The sequence below is a fragment of the Carassius carassius genome, chromosome 31, assembly GCF_963082965.1.
Source record: "Carassius carassius chromosome 31, fCarCar2.1, whole genome shotgun sequence".
Lineage (NCBI taxonomy): Eukaryota > Metazoa > Chordata > Actinopteri > Cypriniformes > Cyprinidae > Carassius > Carassius carassius.
Genome location: NC_081785.1, coordinates 31,118,969 through 31,141,409, shown reverse-complemented (window position 1 = coordinate 31,141,409; position 22,441 = coordinate 31,118,969). Strand labels below are relative to the sequence as shown.

The 22,441-nt window shown below is 41.3% G+C and overlaps 1 protein-coding gene across 1 annotated transcript in view; it reads right to left on the bottom strand.

Annotated features, from left to right (window-relative positions):
* Positions 1–1,126: 1,126 nt before the first annotated feature.
* col14a1b (collagen, type XIV, alpha 1b) overlaps positions 1,127–22,441 on the bottom strand; it is a gene marked incomplete at its 3' end in the record, with an annotated part of 92,940 nt that continues 71,625 nt past the window's right edge. The window contains exons 32-44 of the mRNA XM_059519564.1: positions 21,057–21,134; positions 12,386–12,472; positions 12,230–12,283; positions 12,053–12,148; positions 5,674–5,727; positions 5,509–5,562; positions 5,379–5,432; positions 4,072–4,143; positions 3,962–3,997; positions 3,824–3,890; positions 3,560–3,748; positions 3,393–3,470; positions 1,127–1,282 (exon numbers count right to left, since the gene is read on the bottom strand). Coding sequence (XP_059375547.1) covers positions 1,127–1,282; positions 3,393–3,470; positions 3,560–3,748; positions 3,824–3,890; positions 3,962–3,997; positions 4,072–4,143; positions 5,379–5,432; positions 5,509–5,562; positions 5,674–5,727; positions 12,053–12,148; positions 12,230–12,283; positions 12,386–12,472; positions 21,057–21,134 — 1,075 coding nt within the window. The remainder of the gene's footprint in view (positions 1,283–3,392; positions 3,471–3,559; positions 3,749–3,823; positions 3,891–3,961; positions 3,998–4,071; positions 4,144–5,378; positions 5,433–5,508; positions 5,563–5,673; positions 5,728–12,052; positions 12,149–12,229; positions 12,284–12,385; positions 12,473–21,056; positions 21,135–22,441) is intronic.

Below are 22,441 nucleotides of genomic sequence, written 5' to 3'. Positions count from 1 at the left end.
TTTTTGTAAGGGAAGAACATGACTCGTATACAGTGTTAGGATTTTTCTACAAAGATATTGTAGTATTGTAGAGTATTGTATTGTAAAGTATAGTTTTGTTCAATCTTGAGTATTAAAGTCATGAGAGAGATGGATAACGGCGCAAAATAAAGAGACTGAAGAGAAAAATGGAAGTGAAGGTGCAGTTCAGGAGAGAACTTTTATTTATTTAGCATGTCCCCAAATTAAAGATTTAAACCTTTTTTTTATCTCAGGTCCATACCAAAAATAGTTTTGTCCATGAATTTGTTTGTATGAGTTTGAATTTTCCAGTCTGAATTTTTTCCCCAGTCCGCCCCTCCTGTAAATTAATGGCAAAGACATGGCTTCATTTACTACACATAGGCCTACTGAAGCTCGCAGTGTTTTCAACCTCTGCCATCTCAATATAGGAGTACACGAGCACATAAACATAATTTCTAGAACTGCTCTGTGTCACTTCATGTACATTTTACTTATTTTGAGAAAACTATCATCATATACAGAGACAGCAGTTCAAAAAACACCAATGTTTCAGGAGTTTATTACACAGAATACGTCACATGCTTATTAGATAAATGTATTTAAGTTGATGTATACGCTTTTATTTATTATTCTTTAATTTTCACACATTTAGAAAAGTAATCAAAAAGTACTCAAAAGTAATTAGTTACATTACTTTAATAAAGTAATTGAAAAAGTTACACTTCTATTACATTTTAAACAGGGTAACTTGTAATCTGTAACCTATTACATTTCCAAAGTAACCTTCCCAACACTGCACACACACACACTCACACACAGACACACACACACACTCAGTCACACACTCACTAACTCACTCTCTCTCACACAAACACACACTCACTCATTCACAAACTCACTCTCTCTCACACACACACGCTGTCACACACTCACTAACTCACTCTCTCTTTCACACATACACACGCACACACACAACCACACTCAGTCACTCACTCTCTCGCACACACACAAACACGCACACACTCAGTCACACACACTCACTCTCTCACACAAACACACACACGCACACACTCAGTCACACACTCACTCTCTCTCACCCACACACACACACACACACACTCACCTCCCCCGTTGTAGCCGAGGCAGGCGTTCTGGTCACAGTATCCGGGTGGGCCGGATGGACCATCCTGTCCTGGATTCCCGGGTCTGCCGGGACTGCCGGGGTTACCTGGGCGACCAGATGAGCCTGGACTTCCTGTTCGTCCTTCACCAGGAGCTCCTGTGGTACAGCAGGAAACAGAGTCATCAGCTTCCTGTTTCATATTCTATTCAGTCATTTGAATACACTCACACTCTCAGACTCTGAACACACAATATTATGTATTTGTGCAGTTGTCCGTCTGAAGTTATCATATTATGATAATGAATCTCTCACATGAATTAAGACAGTAAACATCAATCTGTCAGGCACATCTTACCAACAAACATACACTCATTCACATCCTTCTCTTCACTCTCTGAGGCAGAAGTCTCCAAACTCATCCTTTCTAATCATCCTACTACTTGTCCGCTTGATCCTATTCTTCGTCATCAGTTAGGAACCTAGGTGTGCTATTTAATAGCAATTTTTCCTTAGAAAGCCACGTTTCTAGCATTTGTAAAACTGCATTATTACTCATAAAGCCCTGAATGGTTTAGCAGCTCTGTATTTGAATGAGCTCCTGTCACATTATAATCCTCTACGTCCGCTACGTTCTCAAACCCAGGCAATTTGATAATACCTAGAATATCAAAATCAACTGCGGCCGGCAGATTCTTTTCCTATTTGGCGCCTAAACTCTGGAATAACCTACCTAGCATTGTTCGGGAGGCAGACACACTCTTGCAGTTTAAATCTAGATTAAAGACCCATCTCTTTAACCTGGCATACACATAACATACTAATATGCTTTTAATATCCAAATCCGTTAAAGGATTTTTAGGCTGCATTAATTAGGTAAACCGGAACCAGGAACACTTCCCATAACACCCTATGTACTTGCTACATCATTAGAAGAATGGCATCTACGCTAATATTTGTCTGTTTCTCTCTTATTCCGAGGTCACCGTAGCCACCAGATCCAGTCTGTGTCCAGATCAGAGGGTCACTGCAGTCACCCGGATCCAGTACGTATCCAGACCAGATGGTGGATCAGCACCTAGAAAGGACCTCTACATCCCTGAAAGACAGCGGAGACCAGGACAACTAGAGCCCCAGATACAGATCCCCTGTAAAGACCTTGTCTCAGAGGAGCACCAGGACAAGACCACAGGAAACAGATGATTCTTCTGCACAATCTGACTTTGCTGCAGCCTGGAATTGAACTACTGGTTTCGTCTGGTCAGAGGAGAACTGGCCCCCCAACTGAGCCTGGTTTCTCCCAAGGTTTTTTTCTCCATTCTGTCACCGATGGAGTTTCGGTTCCTTGCCGCTGTCGCCTCTGGCTTGCTTAGTTGGGGACACTTCATCTACAGCGATATCGTTGACTTGATTGCAAATAAATGCACAGACACTATTTAACTGAACAGAGATGACATCACTGAATTCAATGATGAACTGCCTTTAACTATCATTTTGCATTATTGACACACTGTTTTCCTAATGAATGTTGTTCAGTTGCTTTGACGCAATGTATTTTGTTTAAAGCGCTATATAAATAAAGGTGACTTGACTTGACTTGACTGATGACACTCAACTCTACCTCTCATTCCATCCTGATGATCTGACGATAGCTGCTCACATCTCAGCTTGTCTAACAGACATTTCTTGCTGGATAAAGGACCATCACCTTCAACTCAACCTTGCCAAGACAGAACTGCCTGTGGTTCCAGCAAACCCATGGTTTCATCACAATTTCACCATCAAGTTAGTCACATCTACCATAACTCCTTCAAAAACAGTCAGAAACCTTGGAGTTATGATTGATGATCAGCTAACTTTCTCAGACCACATTGCATTAAAACTGTCCGGTCCTGCAGATTTGCTTTATTCAACATTAAGATGATCAGGCCCTTTCTTTCGGAACATGCTGCACAACTCCTTGTTCAAGTTCTTATTCTGTCCAGACTGGACTATTACAATGCTCTCTTGGCAGGTCTTCCAGCCAGTTCTATCAAACCATTACAATTAATCTTGTTTTTGTGACTTATCAGGACACAACTTTGTATAATGACATGGGTATGAAACAGGTATTACAAGGAGAGAGTGTCTTATTAGGACATAACCCATGTCCCCATTTTTAAAGCCATAGAATATACAGTTTGTACAGTATAAAAACCATTACACCTATGGGATGAACCTACTTTTCACAAGAACAAACATGGGTGAGTGAGAGTGTGTGTGTGTTCACCTGGCGGTCCAGCAGGTCCTCTGGGTCCCTGGACTCCCACACCTGGACTGCCCTTCTCTCCCTTCTCACCCAGAGGTCCTGATGATAATAAGCGCACATGGTTTCATCGTGATTAGGTTAGTGCTGTCTGTGTGCTTCAGTCTGTCAGTACAAACACAATCATGCACCTCTGGCTCCTGGCTGGCCATTCTCCCCGTTTCTGCCTGGGAATCCCGGCCGTCCCGGCGGCCCCTGCTCTCCCTGAGGTCCTGTAGACCCCTGTCGGCCCGGTTCTCCCGGCGGCCCGGGTACAGTGCGGATCGACTCCGGCTGACTGGGAATGTGATTTAGAATGGAATTGTACCGTGCCATGTGACCTGCAGCCGGAGAGAGAGAGATGTCAGAGACACAAATGCAATCCCAGAATGCCGTACGTCTCTCTCTGCACTCACTCTGGATCAGCTGCTCACACACTTGTCTGGCTATGGCTTGGACAGAAGTCGTGGACTGGACTTCACCCTTTTAAACACATCAGAGATGAGAACGTGAAGAAGCCCTCGTTATCTGGTCAGACTCGTTATCAGACTCACCCGCTCGCCCTTCTCTCCCTTGGGTCCCGGGGGTCCCTGAAACAGACAGAGGAGGTTTGAGCATCGGTTCGTTGATGCTATCATGTGCACACGCATGTGGAAACACGTACCGGAGGACCCTGGTCTCCTGTTGGTCCTGGAGGGCCATTTCCCCCTGGGGCCCCCGACGCTCCTGGACCCCCCTGAGGATGAGATGCCGGTTATAAAAACACTAAATATACTGAGCAATACTGACACTGTGATAGTTTGTTCTTCTGCCAAACAAAAAAAATACAAGATTTATAATATAGCTTTATTTGTAAAGCATTAAACGTTCTGGAATGACTGGGATGATTTTGTTGGATAATTGTGACGAGGGGGGCGGGGCCGAGAGCCATGGGATGGAGCGAGGCCGGTGGAGTGATTGGAAATGAGCGACTAACCCTAACCTGCTCTACTCACCGGTCTCGAGTCCCACGGAGGAAATTGGAAGGATATAAAAGAGGAGCGGCGACAGTGAAGGACGAGAGCGGACCAGGCCTGGGCTTTATTTTGTGTTTGGTTTTGTTTGTGCGCGGCAGTCGTCCATGTTTTATTTTGTAATTAAAGCTTCATTTTGATTGTCCGCTGGTTCCCGCCTCCTTCTTCCCGTGAATATGAAGTTTGTAAATTGTTACAGTGATGCTTCTGCATAGAAAAATAAAATAAAAACTCAAGAAATAAATGAATAAATAACACTTTTTTTGCGTGCACAACATACTTTTAGGGCTCAACAGTTTGGGAAAACCTTGGTTGTTGAAAGTTCTTTAAAGCGCTACATACATAAAAAAAAACCTTATAAGCCACATTCCCACTATTGTTAACTCATTTAATGACTATAAAATAATTATAATAAAACATTATATTTCAGATTATTAGAATATAAAAATCTTAAAATAAGAATTTAAAGTAATAAGACTATTGTACTTTATAAGAAAATATTGAGTATTTCATGAATATAATAGAACATGTTATTTTATAGCACAACTTTTAAATTACTTTAATTAGGAACAATAACAATAATTACATTCGCATATTAATATTTGCATCCTAATTTCATCATTTTCAAAATTAAATCATTTAAATTTGATTCCAGCAAATACAGTCTTTTTTAAGAGCTGATGTGCCCAAATGTTTTATATGAAATTCTTTTTTAATGAAACTCACTTTGAGTTTTTCACATTTTAGTGCAAGAATAAAACAAACAAAAAGTTCAGATAAGTTTCGAAATGTTGTATTTCCCCTTCTTTAGTGAAATGTCGCGGTGGGCCATCTGGAAGGTCCTGGATCTGGTTCAGAGTGAGGCGTGTCGCTGTGTTCATCTACACGTGTGCGGCTTGTGATGCAGTGTTTGGTGTCAGAGAGACTGCGGTCAGTGAATGTGTGTCTGTGGACTCACTATAGATCCCTGTGGTCCCACTTGTCCCTGAGGCCCGTCCTGACCCGGCGGCCCCTGTGGAGGACGAGAACACAGTGATCATATGCTCGAGTGCTAGCAGCTTTAGCCTGATGAGCGATGGACACGTTACCCGCGGTCCTGGAGGCCCGTCGCGTCCCGCAGGCCCAGGAGAGCCAGGAACACCCTACAGGAACATGAGACCATCTTCAGACGCACAGAGAGAGAGAGAGAGAGAGAGAGAGAGAGAGAGAGAGAGAGAGAGAGAGAGAGAGAAGGTGAACGGTGAGGGATTTACCTGCAGCCCTGGAGGACCGGCATCGCCCTTCTGACCCGTCTCTCCCGGAGACCCCTGACAAAAACAGCTCACTCAATACCACAGCAAGAGCTCATTCACAAAAACAGATCATTCTTTTTCATTGTGTTCCAAGTAATCTAATTATTTAAAGGAAAAAGAACAAAAAAATATATAAATCACGCTAAATAAAAAAAATAAGTTTTTGCAAATAAACTCTTCAAATATATCACAGACACGTGATATACGTGATGCGCTCTAAAATATTACACTTGCAGAACCACATCTAGAGGAAGTGACCCTAATAACCCCAATCATGCTTTTATTGTGAAATTATTTATTTTTCACCCAAAATTTTTTGGTGATCATGTGTCTGCTAGAGCAGGGCTGTCCAAACTTATTCTAAAGGGGGTCAGGTTCAATGATGTGGATACAAGGGGGATTCTCCCTATATATATATCAATGGCTGGATGTCTAAGTGGTGCCCACAAAATAACATAGGTTTCATAGACAATTGGACGAGCTTTGGGGGCAGACCTGACCTGTTGAAAAGAGATGGTCTTCATCCCTCCTGGGGTGGCGCCACTCTTCTCTCTAGAAATATGGCAAATAGTCTTAGTGTTTATACTTGACTAACTGGGGCCCAGGTCAGGAAGCAGACAGACTGGCTAAACCGACCGTCTGCTAGCTGCCTCCCGTCACAGAGGTCAGTTAATTCTCAGCACATAGAGACTTTTTCACCTAGATATCACACTATAGAGACTGTGTCTGTTCCCCGAACTAGAAAAAACAAAAAACGTCCAAACCAAGTTAAGATTAACAATTTAATTGAGGTTCAACAAATAAAAAACAGAAGCAATATGGATAAACAAATGATAAAGCTTGGCTTATTGAATATCAGATCCCTTTCTACGAAAACACTTTTTGTAAATAATTTGATCACTGATCATAATCTAGATGTGCTCTGTTTGACAGAAACCTGGCTAAAACCTGATGATTACATTATTTTAAATGAGTCCACCCCCCAAGATTACTGTTATAAACATGAGCCACGTCTAAAAGGCAAAGGTGGAGGTGTTGCTTCAATTTATAACAACGTTTTCAGGATTTCTCAGAGGGCAGGCTTCAAGTATAACTCGTTTGAAGTAATGGTACTTCATATAACATTATCCAAAGAAACAAATGTTAATGATAAATCCCCTGTTATGTTTGTACTGGCTACTGTATACAGGCCACCAGGGCACCATACAGACTTTATTAAAGAGTTTGGTGATTTTACATCCGAGTTAGTTCTGGCTGCAGATAAAGTTTTAATAGTTGGAGATTTTAACATCCATGTTGATAATGAAAAAGATGCATTGGGATCAGCATTTATAGACATTCTGAACTCTATTGGTGTTAGACAACACGTTTCAGGACCTACTCATTGTCGAAATCATACTCTAGATTTAATACTGTCACATGGAATTGATGTTGATGGTGTTGAAATTATTAAGCCAAGTGATGATATCTCAGATCATTATTTAGTTCTTTGCAAAATTCATATAGCCAAAATTGTAAATTCTGCTTCTTGTTACAAGTATGGAAGAACCATCACTTCTACCACAAAAGACTGCTTTTTAAGTTATCTTCCTGATGTATCCAAATTCCTTAGCATATCCAAAACCTCAGAACAACTTGATGATGTAACAGAAACTATGGACTCTCTCTTTTCTAGCACTTTAAATACAGTTGCTCCTTTACGCTTAAGGAAGGTTAAGGAAACCAGTATGAGACCATGGTATAATGAGCATACTCGCACCCTAAAGAGAGCAGCCCGAAAAATGGAGCGCAGCTGGAGGAAAACAAAACTAGAGGTATTTCGTATTGCTTGATAGGAAAGTAACCTACTGTATCCTACAGAAAAGCATTAAAAACTGCTAGATCCGATTACTTTTCTTCTCTTTTAGAAGAAAACAAACATAACCCCAGGTATTTATTCAATACAGTGGTTAAATTAACGAAAAATAAAGCCTCAACAAGTGTTGACATTTCCCAACACCACAGCAGTAATGACTTTATGAACTACTTTACTTCTAAAATCGTTACTATTAGAGATAAAATTGCAACCATTCAGCCGTCAGCTACAGTATCGTATCAGACAGTGCACTATAGACCCCCTGAGGAACAGTTCCACTCATTCTCTACTATAGGAGAGGAAGAATTGTACAAACTTGTTAAATCATCTAAACCAACAACATGTATGTTAGACCCTATACCATCTAAGCTCCTAAAAGAGGTGCTTCCAGAAGTCATAGATCCTCTTCTGACTATTATTAATTCCTCATTGTCATTAGGACATGTCCCCAAAACCTTCAAACTGGCTGTTATTAAGCCTCTCATCAAAAAACCACAACTTGACCCCAAAGAACTAGTTAATTATAGACCAATCTCGAATCTCCCTTTTCTGTCCAAGATACTAGAAAAGGTGGTATCCTCACAATTATATTCCTTCTTAGAGAAAAATGGTATATGTAAGGATTTCCAGTCAGGATTTAGACCGTATCATAGTACTGAGACTGCTCTTCTTAGAGTTACAAATGATCTGCTCTTATCATCTGATCGTGGGTGTATCTCTCTATTAGTTTTATTGGATCTTAGTGCTGCGTTTGACACAATTGACCACAACATTCTTTTGCATAGACTTGAACACTTTGTTGGCATTAATGGAAGTGCATTAGCATGATTTAAATCAAACTTATATGACCGCCATCAGTTCGTAGCAGTGAATGAAGATGTATCATATTGATCACAAGTGCAGTATGGAGTACCTCAAGGCTCAGTACTAGGGCTGCTACTCTTCACGCTTTATATGTTACCCTTGGGAGATATCATCAGGTAACATGGTGTTAGCTTTCACTGTTATGCTGATGATACTCAGCTCTATATTTCTTCGCGGCCCGGTGAAACACACCGATATTTAAAAAACTAATGGAATGCATAGTCGATATAAAAAACTGGATGACTAGTAATTTCTTACTGCTAAATTCTGAAAAAACAGAGGTGTTAATTATAGGACCTAAAAACTCAAATGCAGGAATGTTAATCCATGAATTTATGACCTCAAGGTTAGATTATTGTAATGCTTTATTGGCCCCCCAACTGAGCCTGGTTTCTCCCAAGGTTTTTTTCTCCATTCTGTCACCGATGGAGTTTCGGTTCCTTGCCGCTGTTGCCTCTGGCTTGCTTAGTTGGGGACACTTCATCTACAGCGATATCGTTGACTTGATTGCAAATAAATGCACAGACACTATTTAAACTAAACAGAGATGACATCACTGAATTCAATGATGAACTGCCTTTAACTGTCATTTTGCATTATTGACACACTGTTTTGCTAATGAATGTTGTTCAGTAGCTTTGACGCAATGTATTTTGTTTAAAGCGCTATATAAATAAAGGTGACTTGACTTGACTTGACAGATAATAGTTTTGATGTACTCTGCTTGACTGAAACCTGGCTAAAACCAAATGATTATATTGGTCTAAATGAGTCCACTCCACCAAACTACTGTTATAAGCATGAGCCCCGTCAGACTGGTCGTGGCGGAGGTGTTGCAACAATATATAGTGATATTCTCAATGTTACCCAGAAAACAGGATACAGGTTTAACTCTTTTGAAATACTTCTGCTAAATGTTACACTGTCAGACATGCAAAAGAAATCTAATGTATCTCTTGCTCTGGCTACTGCGTATTGACCACTAGGGCCATATACAGAATTCCTAAAAGAATTTGCAGATTTCCCCTCAGACCTTCTGGTTACAGTTGATAAGGTGATAATCATGGGAGATTTTAATATTCACGTTGATAATACAAATGATGCATTAGGACTTGTGTTTACTGACCTAATAAACTCCTTTGGAGTCAAGCAAAATGTCACCAGGCCCACTCATCGTTTTAATCATACACTATATTTAATTATATCGCATGGAATCGATCTTACTGATATAGATATCGTACCTCAAAGCGATGATGTTACAGACCATTTTCTTGTATCATGCATGCTGCGTATCACTGACATTAACTATATGTCTCAGCGTTACCGTCTGGGCAGAAATATTGTTCCAGTCACCAAAGAGAGATTCACAAATAACCTGCCTGATCTATCTCAACTGCTATTTGTACCCAAAAATACACATGAACTAGACTAACTAAAATTACAAATGTCCTGTTTCTTGATCAAGGCTGCATCTCATTTCTAGTTTTACTTGATCTTAGTGCTGCGTTCGACACCATAGATCATGACATACTCATAGATTGATTACAAAACTATACAGGTATTCAAGGGCAGGCTCTAAGATAGTTCAGATCCTACCTGTCCGATCGCTACCATTTTGTTTACTTAAATGGGGTGTCATCTCATTTATCATCAGTAAAATATGGAGTGCCACAAGGATCCGTCCTAGGTCCTCATCTATTTTCAATATACATGTTGCCCCTTGGTAATATTATTAGAAAATACGGAATTAGCTTCCACTGTTATGCTGATGATACTCAGCTATATATTTCAACGAGACCAGATGAAACTTCCCAATTATCTAAGCTAACAGAGTGTGTTAAAAATGTAAAAGATTGGATGACAAATAATTTTCTCCAATTAAATTCGGATAAGACAGAGATATTAATTATTGGACCAAAAAACAGTACACAGAATCTTGTAGATTACAATCTGCAACTAGACGGATGTACTGTTACTTCCTCTACAGTCAGAAATCTGGGTGTTATATTAGACAGCAACTTGTCTTTTGAAAATCATATTTCCCATGTTACAAAAACTGCATTCTTCCATCTTAGAAACATTGCCAAGCTACGAAACATGTTATCTGTTTCTGATGCAGAAAAGCTAGTTCATGCATTTATGACCTCTAGACTGGACTATTGTAATGCACTTCTAGGTGGTTGTCCTGCTTCTTCAATAAACAAGCTTATCAGTTACAAATTATCATTACTTACCTATAAGGCCCTAAATGGTTTAGCTCCTGCGCACCTAACTAGCCTTCTACCATGCTACAACCCATCACACTCCCTAAGGTCACAAAACGCTGGACTTTTGGTAGTTCCTAGGATAGCAAAGTCCACTAAAGGAGGTAGAGCTTTTTCACATTTGGCTCCCAAACTCTGGAATAGCCTTCCTGATAATGTTCGGGGTTCAGGCACACTCTCTCTGTTTAAATCTAGATTAAAAACGCATCTCTTTTGCCAAGCATTTGAATAATGCATCTCTTAAATTGTGAGTGTAGTTGCATCTGATCAAATGTGCATTCTTATTCTTTATCTTGGGTTAAACTAATTAATTTTACTTTGTTGGGTCAGCAGCTATGCTAATGATGTCTCTATTTGTTTCTCTGTTTCTGCTGGGATCTTCCTCCCGTGGTAACTAGGATTTACACAAGCTCCAGTCTGGATCCAGAACACCTGAGAAGAGATGATGCTGACCCTCAGAGGACCCCAGATGATGCTAACCCTGAATCAACAACAGAACTGACTAGGTCTTGTATTAATTTTTCAAAAAATCCTGTCATACTCGCACAAACTGACAGTCACCACTTATAAGCTACTACTAAATATTGTAGAAACATAATTTTCTGTAAAGTTGCTTTGTAACGATTTCTATTGTAAAAAGCGCTATACAAATAAACTTGAATTGAATTGAATATTGTATAAACTGAAAAGCACAAAACTTAACAAAAATATCTGTAACTTGGCCTATATTTCATAACTCCCTTACATTACACTCAATTGTAATTTATTTATAAATTGTATTACATTTTGTAATACTGTATTGTATTTTATTACAATTAATTGTAAATTGACCTAGATGTCTACTACCTTGTTTAGTGTAAGTCTCTGAGAAATAACTGAGACGTGTGTGAGATTAACAGGGTCACTTCATTTGAATTGAGTGAATTACTGAAGCAATGTGAACTTAAGCTGTCCAAACAGCTGGAAAAAATGTTTAAATTACTTGTGTAACAATAATAATACAATTCTATTCAAATTCAAAAGATTTCATGTTAGAGGGAACAAAAGTACTGTATTGCCTCCTACATCCACAAGAGGATGCAATGATCAAATATAAACCACCACACTTTTTATATTGAAAGCAATAAAATAAGTATTTGTTACATAAATGTAATTTATCTTTAAACGTTAATAAAAAATAAATTAATTCCTGATTTGCATGCAAAGAATCTGAGGTAATGTGTGCGTGTATGAGCTAACAGACAGCAGTACACAGATGCACAGGTTTGAATTCAGATGTTCTTAGTGTTTGGACTGGTTTTGTCCTTTGACAGTCCGAGTTTGAAGGAGTACTCGGTGTGGAGGTGCTGTTAGTTACTGGAGGGCCTCTGATGGAGCGTCCACTGGGCCCCGGGGGACCAAGAGGCCCCTGAGCACCTGGAATACCAGCGTCCCCCACTGGACCAACAGGACCCTACACACACACACCTGTGTTAATACACTCTTATAATCACACTCTTAACTCTTGTGAAGAGGATTGTGGGTAATACTGTACCACAGGGCCGGGTTCACCTCGATCTCCTCGGGCTCCTCTGACACCCGGGCCTCCCTGTCACACACACACACACACACACACACACACACACACACACAGAGTCAGTGACTGATGTCTGAGATGATGGTGGTGGTGGTGGTGATGAAGGGCTGGTACCGGGGGGCCGGTGGGGCCGGGGGGGCCCTTGCTGTCCTGAGTGCAGGTGCATGCTCGAGGGAGAGACGGACACTCAGCTTCCTTCCTCTGCAAACACACAACAGCTGATCAATCACACTGTGTTTCACGATTCGTTCACTCTGGGTACACTCAAATCACTCACAGGAATCAAACATTCAATCAGTCGATTCAAGGGTCAGATTCAATGATTTGTTTATTTTAATTAACCTTTATTTAGACAGGATAATCTCTCTGAGATTTAAAAAAAAAAATCTCTTTCACAGAAGAGACCTGTCCAAAAATGTGACCTGGGAGCACAAAACCAGTCTTAATTGTCAATTTTTCTAAACTGAGATGTATGCATCATTTGAAGCTGAATAAATCATCTCTCCAGTGATGTTTGGTTTGTTCGGAGGACAATATCTGTCTGAGATGCAACTATTTGAAAATCTGGAATCTGAGGGAGCAAAATAATCTAAATATTGAGAAAATCATCTTTAAAGTTGTTCAGATGAAGTTCTTAATGCATATTACTAATCAACAATTAGGTTTTTAAATATTTACAGTAGGACATTTAATAAATATCTTCATGGAATATGATCTTTGCTTAAATTCCTAATGATTTTTGGCATAAAAGAGAAATGTATAATTGTGACTCACACAATGTATTGTTGTCTATTTCTACAAATATACCTGGGATACTGATGACACAGGCAGCAGCTACAAACACAACTCACAAAAACAAAACTAAAAAACAATTGCACCTCACCGAGTCTTCTTTGAGTGAATAAAAATAGACACCAAAGTTTGCCATTTTTAATTTCATTTAGAGTAAATTCCAATCACATGGAGGTGTGCACACAAAAGCCCAGATTAAACAGAAAGAGTAAGACATTTCTGAGACCAAACAACAACCCCAAAATAGTTTGATAAATAATTAGCTACCAATGTATGATCCCTCTACTCCAGAGAGAAGGTTATGTAGAGTGCAGTGTTGAGGTGAAGGGTTACAGTTTGATATAAATCTTAGAGCGCCGTGAAAAACAGCATCTAAAGAGGAAAGAAGAACCACTACATCACTGTGATCCAGTGCTGGTGAAAATATTTAAAATTATTTAGAATATACATATTACTCCTGTGGGAAACATCAATCAGTGGGGTCAAAGAATTTAACCCATCCAAGTGCACACACACAGCAGTGAGAAGTGAACACACACAGCAGTGGGCAGCTATAGATCCAGCGCTCGGGGAGTAACTGGGAGTTCAGTGCCTTGCTCAAGGACACTTCAGTCATGAGTATTGAGAGAGGAAGAGAGATCTGTTCATTCACTCCCTCCCAACTACAGCTCCTGCCAGCACTGAGACTCAAACCAGCGACCTTCGGGTTAGAAGTCCAACTCTCTAACCATTAGGCCACAGCTGCCCTGTGTATGTATATGTATGTATGTATGTATATCTCATAAGACCAAGATGGCGGCGCGAACACATCGCAAGGCTCAGTATCTCTTCAGTTTTTGCAATTTTGCAGTATTATTCCTGCACTTCTCGGGTCTGTTCACACTGTATTGTTAAATTAATAAAATATTTAAATTTCAAAGAGGTGTAACTGGTTTATTTTGAATCTATTGGGCAACAAGGATGTTCGGTCGTGTACAGCTAGTTATTAGGGTTTTTTTTTTCGATTGATAAAGTGCAAAACTCTAACTACAGTCTGCACAGCAGCAGTTCATGTGGACCAAACTCTAGTTAGTTTTTCATTGCTTGAACACAGTTTTCAAAACTCTACACACTTATCCCATGACTTTAACCACAACCTGCACAACACTGTGGATTTACAGCACTTTGTTCAAATGCTAACACACTGCTGTCAAAACTGTGAAGCACATATTCAAAACAGAAGAGATTTCAGCCTTGTGCATTTCAAACACTGCTGATTGCAATTTCAGGATTAGTCCCTCAATTATTTGTTTGAATTACAGTATGTACTTTTAGTTTCTACCTTTTTTTCTCATTACTGTAATGCCATAAATTACTACAGACTATTGAAGCAAACTGCTAATTTTAATTTACCTTTTATGTTCTAAAAATGTAAATAAATCATGTGAAAGAATGTCACTCTTTCCTTTGAAGAAAGTATTACTTTGTATGAAGTCACAGAAATTGTTTAAACTGTAAAGATGAAGAGTTAGTATTTTGTGTATTGGTGTTTGATGCTAGTGTTTTTACTCACAGTGTGTGTTATGTCAGTGAGGGTTGTGTGTAGTGTTTTTCTTCTCTGTGTGTTCCGAGTGACGGTGTGTGTTGTCTCAGTGAGGGTTGTGTGTGGTGTTTCTCCTCTCGGTGTGTTCTGAGTGACGGTGTGTGTTATCTCGGCGAGGGTTGTGTGTGGTGTCTCTCCTCTCTGTGTGTTCCGAGTGACGGTGTGTGTTATCTCGGCGAGGGTCGTGTGTGGTGTTTCTCCTCTCGGTGTGTTCCGAGTGACGGTGTGTGTTATCTCAGAGAGGGTTGTGTGCGGTGTTTCTCCTCTCGGTGTGTTCCGAGTGACGGTGTGTGTTATCTCAGAGAGGGTTGTGTGCGGTGTTTCTCCTCTCGGTGTGTTCCGAGTGACGGTGTGTGTTATCTCAGTGAGGGTCGTGTGTGGTGTTTCTCCTCTCGGTGTGTTCCGAGTGACGGTGTGTGTTATCTCAGTGAGGGTTGTGTGTGGTGTTTCTCCTCTCGGTGTGTTCCGAGTGACGGTGTGTGTTATCTCAGTGAGGGTTGTGTGTAGTGTTTCTCCTCTCGGTGTGTTCTGAGTGACGGTGTGTGTTATCTCAGTGAGGGTTGTGTGTGGTGTTTCTCCTCTCGGTGTGTTCTGAGTGACGGTGTGTGTGTTATCTCAGCGAGGGTTGTGTGTAGTGTTTCTCCTCTCGGTGTGTTCCGAGTGACGGTGTGTGTTATCTCAGTGAGGGTTGTGTGTGGTGTTTCTCCTCTCGGTGTGTTCTGAGTGACGGTGTGTTATCTCGGTGAGGGTCGTGTGTGGTGTTTCTCCTCTCGGTGTGTTCCGAGTGACGGTGTGTGTTATCTCGGTGAGGGTTGTGTGTGGTGTTTCTCCTCTCGGTGTGTTCTGAGTGACGGTGTGTGTTATCTCAGCGAGGGTTGTGTGTGGTGTTTCACCTCTCGGTGTGTTCTGAGTGACGGTGTGTGTTATCTCAGCGAGGGTTGTGTGTGGTGTTTCTCCTCTCGGTGTGTTCTGAGTGACGGTGTGTGTTATCTCAGCGAGGGTTGTGTGTGGTGTTTCACCTCTCGGTGTGTTCTGAGTGACGGTGTGTGTTATCTCAGCGAGGGTTGTGTGTGGTGTTTCTCCTCTCGGTGTGTTCCGAGTGACGGTGTGTGTTATCTCAGCGAGGGTCGTGTGTGGTGTTTCTCCTCTCGGTGTGTTCTGAGTGACGGTGTGTGTTCTCTCAGTGAGGGTCGTGTGTGGTGTTTTTCCTCTCGGTGTGTTCCGAGTGACGGTGTGCGTTATCTCAGTGAGGGTCGTGTGTGGTGTTTCTCCTCTCGGTGTGTTCCGAGTGACGGTGTGTGTTATCTCAGTGAGGGTCGTGTGTGGTGTTTCTCCTCTCGGTGTGTTCCGAGTGATGGTGTGTGTTATCTCAGCGAGGGTTGTGTGTGGTGTTTCTCCTCTCGGTGTGTTCTGAGTGACGGTGTGTGTTATCTCGGCGAGGGTTGTGTGTGGTGTTTCTCCTCTCGGTGTGTTCCGAGTGACGGTGTGTGTTATCTCGGCGAGGGTCGTGTGCGGTGTTTTTCCTCTCGGTGTGTTCTGAGTGACGGTGTGTGTTATCTCAGTGAGGGTTGTGTGTGGTGTTTATCTTCTCGGTGTGTTCCGAGTGACGGTGTGTGTTATCTCAGAGAGGGTTGTGTGTGGTGTTTATCTTCTCGGTGTGTTCCGAGTGACGGTGTGTGTTCTCTCAGTGAGGGTCGTGTGTGGTGTTTCTCCTCTCGGTGTGTTCCGAGTGACGGTGTGTGTTATCTCACTGAGGGTTGTGTGTAGTGTTTCTCCTCTCGGTGTGTTCCGAGTGACGGTGTGTGTTATCTCAGTGAGGGTTGTGTGTGGTGTTTCTCCTCTCGGTGTGTTCCGAGTGACGGTGTGTGTTATCTCAGTGAGGGTTGTGTGTGGTGTTTCTCCTCTCGGTGTGTTCCGAGTGACGGTGTGTGTTATCTCAGAGAGGGTTGTGTGTGGTGTTTCTCCTCTCGGTGTGTTCCGAGTGACGGTGTGTGTTATCTCAGTGAGGGTTGTGTGTGGTGTTTCTCCTCTCGGTGTGTTCCGAGTGACGGTGTGTGTTATCTCAGAGAGGGTTGTGTGTGGTGTTTATCTTCTCGGTGTGTTCCGAGTGACGGTGTGTGTTCTCTCAGTGAGGGTCGTGTGTGGTGTTTCTCCTCTCGGTGTGTTCCGAGTGACGGTGTGTGTTATCTCACTGAGGGTTGTGTGTAGTGTTTCTCCTCTCGGTGTGTTCCGAGTGACGGTGTGTGTTATCTCAGTGAGGGTCGTGTGTGGTGTTTCTCCTCTCGGTGTGTTCCGAGTGACGGTGTGTGTTCTCTCACTGAGGGTTGTGTGTAGTGTTTCTCCTCTCGGTGTGTTCCGAGTGACGGTGTGTGTTATCTCAGCGAGGGTTGTGTGTGGTGTTTCTCCTCTCGGTGTGTTCCGAGTGACGGTGTGTGTTATCTCAGCGAGGGTTGTGTGTGGTGTTTCTCCTCTCGGTGTGTTCTGAGTGACGGTGTGTGTTATCTCAGTGAGGGTCGTGTGTGGTGTTTCTCCTCTCGGTGTGTTCCGAGTGACGGTGTGTGTTCTCTCACTGAGGGTTGTGTGTAGTGTTTCTCCTCTCGGTGTGTTCCGAGTGACGGTGTGTGTTATCTCAGCGAGGGTTGTGTGTGGTGTTTCTCCTCTCGGTGTGTTCTGAGTGACGGTGTGTGTTATCTCAGCGAGGGTTGTGTGTGGTGTTTCTCCTCTCGGTGTGTTCCGAGTGACGGTGTGTGTTATCTCGGCGAGGGTCGTGTGCGGTGTTTTTCCTCTCGGTGTGTTCTGAGTGACGGTGTGTGTTATCTCAGCGAGGGTTGTGTGTGGTGTTTCTCCTCTCGGTGTGTTCCGAGTGACGGTGTGTGTTATCTCAGCGAGGGTTGTGTGTAGTGTTTCTCCTCTCGGTGTGTTCTGAGTGACGGTGTGTGTTATCTCAGCGAGGGTCGTGTGTGGTGTTTCTCCACTCGGTGTGTTATGAGGCACGGTGTGTGTTATCTCAGCGAGGGTTGTATGTGGTGTTTCTCCTCTCGGTGTGTTCCTGTTTTGAGACATGTGTTAAGAGTTGTGTTGCTTGGAATGAGTTTTGCAGGTGATGTGAACTATTTAGCTCAGGTGCAGAGGTGGGTAGTAACGAGTTACATTTACTTTGTTACATTACCGGAGTAATTTTATGGGGTAACTAATAATTTTTAGAGTATATTTAAAGATGGGCACTTTTACTCTTACTTGCGTAATTTTTTTGGGAAAAATCTGTACTTTTACTTCGTTACTGTGGACGACGCTCCTCTCGTTACTTTATCTTAATGCAACAAATGTTATAAATGCTTCAGTTTATTCCAAACACGTCGTCTACTTTTCTCTGGACAATGAGCGATGCTCATTTGCGAATGATTCATTCTTTTGAGTCAATTCTGTTCAAAGGCTTGATCAAACCAATTGGCAAACGAGTGAATTGGTTCATGAATCAGTTTGAATGATTCATTCAGTATCCGGCCGCACGCACTGATCGTCTGAAGCGGTTCACTCAGAGTTGTAACGTTTAAGAACATCAGCAGCGTTGAAAACGTGGCTATGGAACTGCACTGAATTGAAAGCAAATCTGCAAAGGCTATTATTTGCTTGCGATGGAGATCCTTATAAGATGTGTGCTGTCTACTGTTTAACAGGTAATAACTTGGGCTACATTCGATTACAGTACACGATACCACTGTGACATTAGTTTGTTGTACATGTGTGGCTTATAACAGAGGGGAGTTAAGTTGAATGCAGCTTCCAAAAGACAAAATATAGCCGATTAAGATTTTATTAATTTTAATACAATCACACCGGTGCATGTACGTTCAGCAAGTCATATCATATCAGCACTGCGCATTATAACCAATCACACAAGATTATGTTGAGCTTTTGAATGCAATGGCCAATCAGAGGCGTTCAGATGAGTCATCGCTAAAATGCCGGTGCTTCCTTCACTCACTCGCTGACTGGAGACCTCTTTCTGGCGAATTCTCTCGTCAGAAACAAAAAAAAGTGCAGATTTGTGTACAAATTTATAATTAAGATATTGATTTCACAGTGTTAACAGTTTCAGTGATTTTAATGGGAGTTTCTGAGAGTGATTAAACTCAGTTCCGGATTCAAAATATACTGTGAAATGCAGATTGATTATTACACTACTCCTACATTTATCTGGAAATGTGCAGCCCAATCCTGGCCCCTTTTTGTAATGTGTCTTGACCCGTGCTGAATTTAAATCAATGCCTGGACTTAAATTTGTTAATCTTAATGTTCGCAGTTTACCACCCAAAATGGACATGGTTAGAATTTGGATTGAATTTACAGATGCAGACATAGCGATAATTTCGGAAACATGGTTGACGAAATCAATTACTAATGAAGATTTAAATGTGCATGGGTATAATGTTTTTCGCAGTGACAGGCCGAAGAAAGGTGGTGGCGTAGCTATCTTTAAGTCAAGATTTGGTGCATCAGTTGTTCTGTCTGAGTCTCTCTGTAAGCAAATGGAGTTCTTGCCACTGACTGGTCCATTTTCAGACAACTAAGAAATAAATGTACCTCTCTTATCAAAAAGGCTAAATCAGAATATTATTTATCAGTCACAAGTGAAAACCTCAATAATCCACAGAAATTTTGGAAAGTCATCAAGTCTCTTTCTGTGAATAAAAGTAATGAAGCCCTCCCAAAATTTGTCTTAAAAAACTCTCTCCCAGTCTACGACAGAGTTGATGTCTTAAATTGCTTTAATGAGCATTTTGTATCAGTTGTTTCTCTGTCCGGGTCAACAGGAGTAGTCGCTGTCACTCCATGCACATACTCCTCAGTGTTTTCTGGAGAGCCTTTTAATTTTGTTTCTTTTACTGTGCAGCAGGTGCATGGAGCTCTAAAAGCGTTAGATCACAGAAAACCTCCTGGACCAGATTTAATAGAGCCTTACTTTTAGAAAAAGGCAGCTGATTTTTTGCAGAGCCCCTTACAATTCTTTTTAATCTGTCAATTCAAAACAATGAAATACCATCAGTTTGGAATTCAGCTTTTGTTACTCCCTTGTTTAAAGGAGGTGATCCAGCAGTTTTAACTAACTATCGGACTATATCTAATTTGTGTGTTTTGTCAAACGTTTTAGAATCCCTTGTTTCAGACCATATAAAACAGTTTTTATACTCAAATGAACTCCTGTCTAAACTGCAGTCAGGCTTCAGGAAAAAGCACAGTACCATCACTGCTGTTACAAAAGTAATTAATGAAATACTTGTCGCTCTTGATAGAAAGCAATTCTGTGCATCACTTTTTCTTGATCTGTCGAAAGCTTTTGACACAGTGGACCATGCTGTTTTAAAGCAAAGGCTTCTTTGTCTGGGATTGTCTGATTGTGTAGTTTCCTGGTTCATGAATTATCTGAGTAACAGGACTGCATTAAATGCAGTGCAGTGCATTAAATGTGATGGTCTATGTTCTCCATTAGTGAAGGTCCACAAGGGGGTGCCACAAGGCTCAATATTAGGTCCTCTCTTGTTTATTATGTATATAAATGAACTAGGCCACAATGTGTCAGATGCTAATATGCATTTCTATGCTGATGACACGATTATTTATTGTTTTGGATCGTCCCCAGCTAAAGCGGTTGAGTCTTTGCAGAAAGCTTTTGATGTGGTTCAACGTACCACACTCCGCTCCTTCTGCATGGAACTTTTTGCAAAAAGACTTGAAATTATCTGAACTTATTTCCTTAAATGCTTTTAAGTCCAGATTGAGAGAACCTGAAATGACCTGTTTAAATTGTAAATGTTTTTAATTATTTGAAATATATAAATTTATACATGCACACATACATTACATTTTATCTATATATCTAAATAAAATTAGGCTCAGTATATATGACCCAAAGTAACTAGTAACTAACTACTTGAGTAGATTTTTTTATCCAATAATACTATTTTACTCTTACTCAAGTAACTATTCAGACTAGAACTTTTACTTGAGTAAATATTTCTAGAAGTACTTTTACTTTTACTTGAGTACAGTTTTTGGGTACTCTACCCACCTCTGCTCAGGTGACTGTTGGTAGAGTTTTGCACATGTAGCTCCAATTGTGCTCACTGTTGTTTGGCAACCAAAAAAAACTGTAAACAAAACCTTGAATACTGATATCTGAAGTGATTTAAAACATGAAAAAAAAGTGTAAATGTGATATTAAAGCCGGCAGTATGTGTCAGCAAATAACTGTAATAAGTGATTAATCGCGACTGAACGGAATCATTTCAATGGTTGATTCATTCAAGAACTAAAGTAAAGTGACATTCAGCCAAGTATGGTGACCCATACTCAGAATTCATGCTCTGCATTTAACCCATCCAAAGTGCGCACACACACACTCACACTCACCAGGCTGGGTAGCTCGCAGCATTTGTCCCGTCGAGCCCATGACGTGCTGCACACGATATCAAAGGACTGCAGCTGAAACTAAACACACACACACACACACACACACACACACACACACACACACACACACACACACACACACACACACACACACACAATTGAGATGTGTTGTTCTAACACTCAACCTCATTTATGCTGGATTTCACTTTAATCACACAACACACACACACACACACACACACACACACTGTTGAAAAGCTGTATGTCCTTAAGCTTCAAGGTGCCAAGCATGTGCCACACCCCTCTTGGCTTGTTAATTTACTATTAACTTCTAGCTCCACCCACCTGATCTCAAGCCAGTTAGGACACTATAAATTGCACCTGTGCCCACAGCACCTTCATTTTGGTGCACATGGATGCACTGTGGAGAGGACTGAGTTCTTTCTCCTTTGTTTTTTTTCCCTGTGTGTGTATTTGACCATGTAAGTGCTTTTCATGAGTTCACACTTACATAATTAGCTGAAGTATTATAATGCATATTTGGCGAGCTGTCCGGGGAAGGGGCTCCGAGCTCAGGAATGGCCCGAACCTAGAGTACCCCCCCCCCCCGTATAATATAAAAGTGTAAAATGAACTCTAGTGGAGGAGATGGGGTGGAGGGGGGATGCTGATAAACCGTCAATGGAGACAGGTAGGCTAATTCAGCTGTATTTATACCCTAAGGATGATTATCTTAAGTGGCTCCACCTGTGCTAATTAGGCTAAGTATCTGACGTGCTCCTCCCGAACCTTGTGATGAAACTACATTTGTTTGACACTTAACTATTATTCTGTATTTCTTAAGTTTGTCCTAAATGTTTATTTTGCTGTATTTCCTGCTTAAGCATGTTATTTAGATATGTATTTGAGATTTATGGTATGAGTAGATGGCCTTATGCATTGTTTAAATTACTTTATTTCCTGTGACTTCAATGTTATGTTTATTGTTAACTAAATCATTGTAATTCTGTCCTTTTGTAGAAACCACACGCTCACACACATACACCCCTACATACACACCCATACCTGATTTGGAAGGAAAATAAAGACCTTAACATCAGAGTGGCTAGACTGGACCTGTTCTTACTGACAGCACCATTGGCTGCATGCTAGCTACCTAAGCATCCTCCTACTCCTTTTCTCACACACTCTCTTGCTCTCTCTCTCTCCCTCTCTCACACAAACACACACACTCTCTCTCTCACTCTGTCTCTCTCTCTCACACAACCACACACACTCCCTCTCACTCACACACACACACACACACACACACACACACTCTCACACACTCACTCACACACACACACACACACACACACACACACACACTCTCTCTCTCTGTCTCT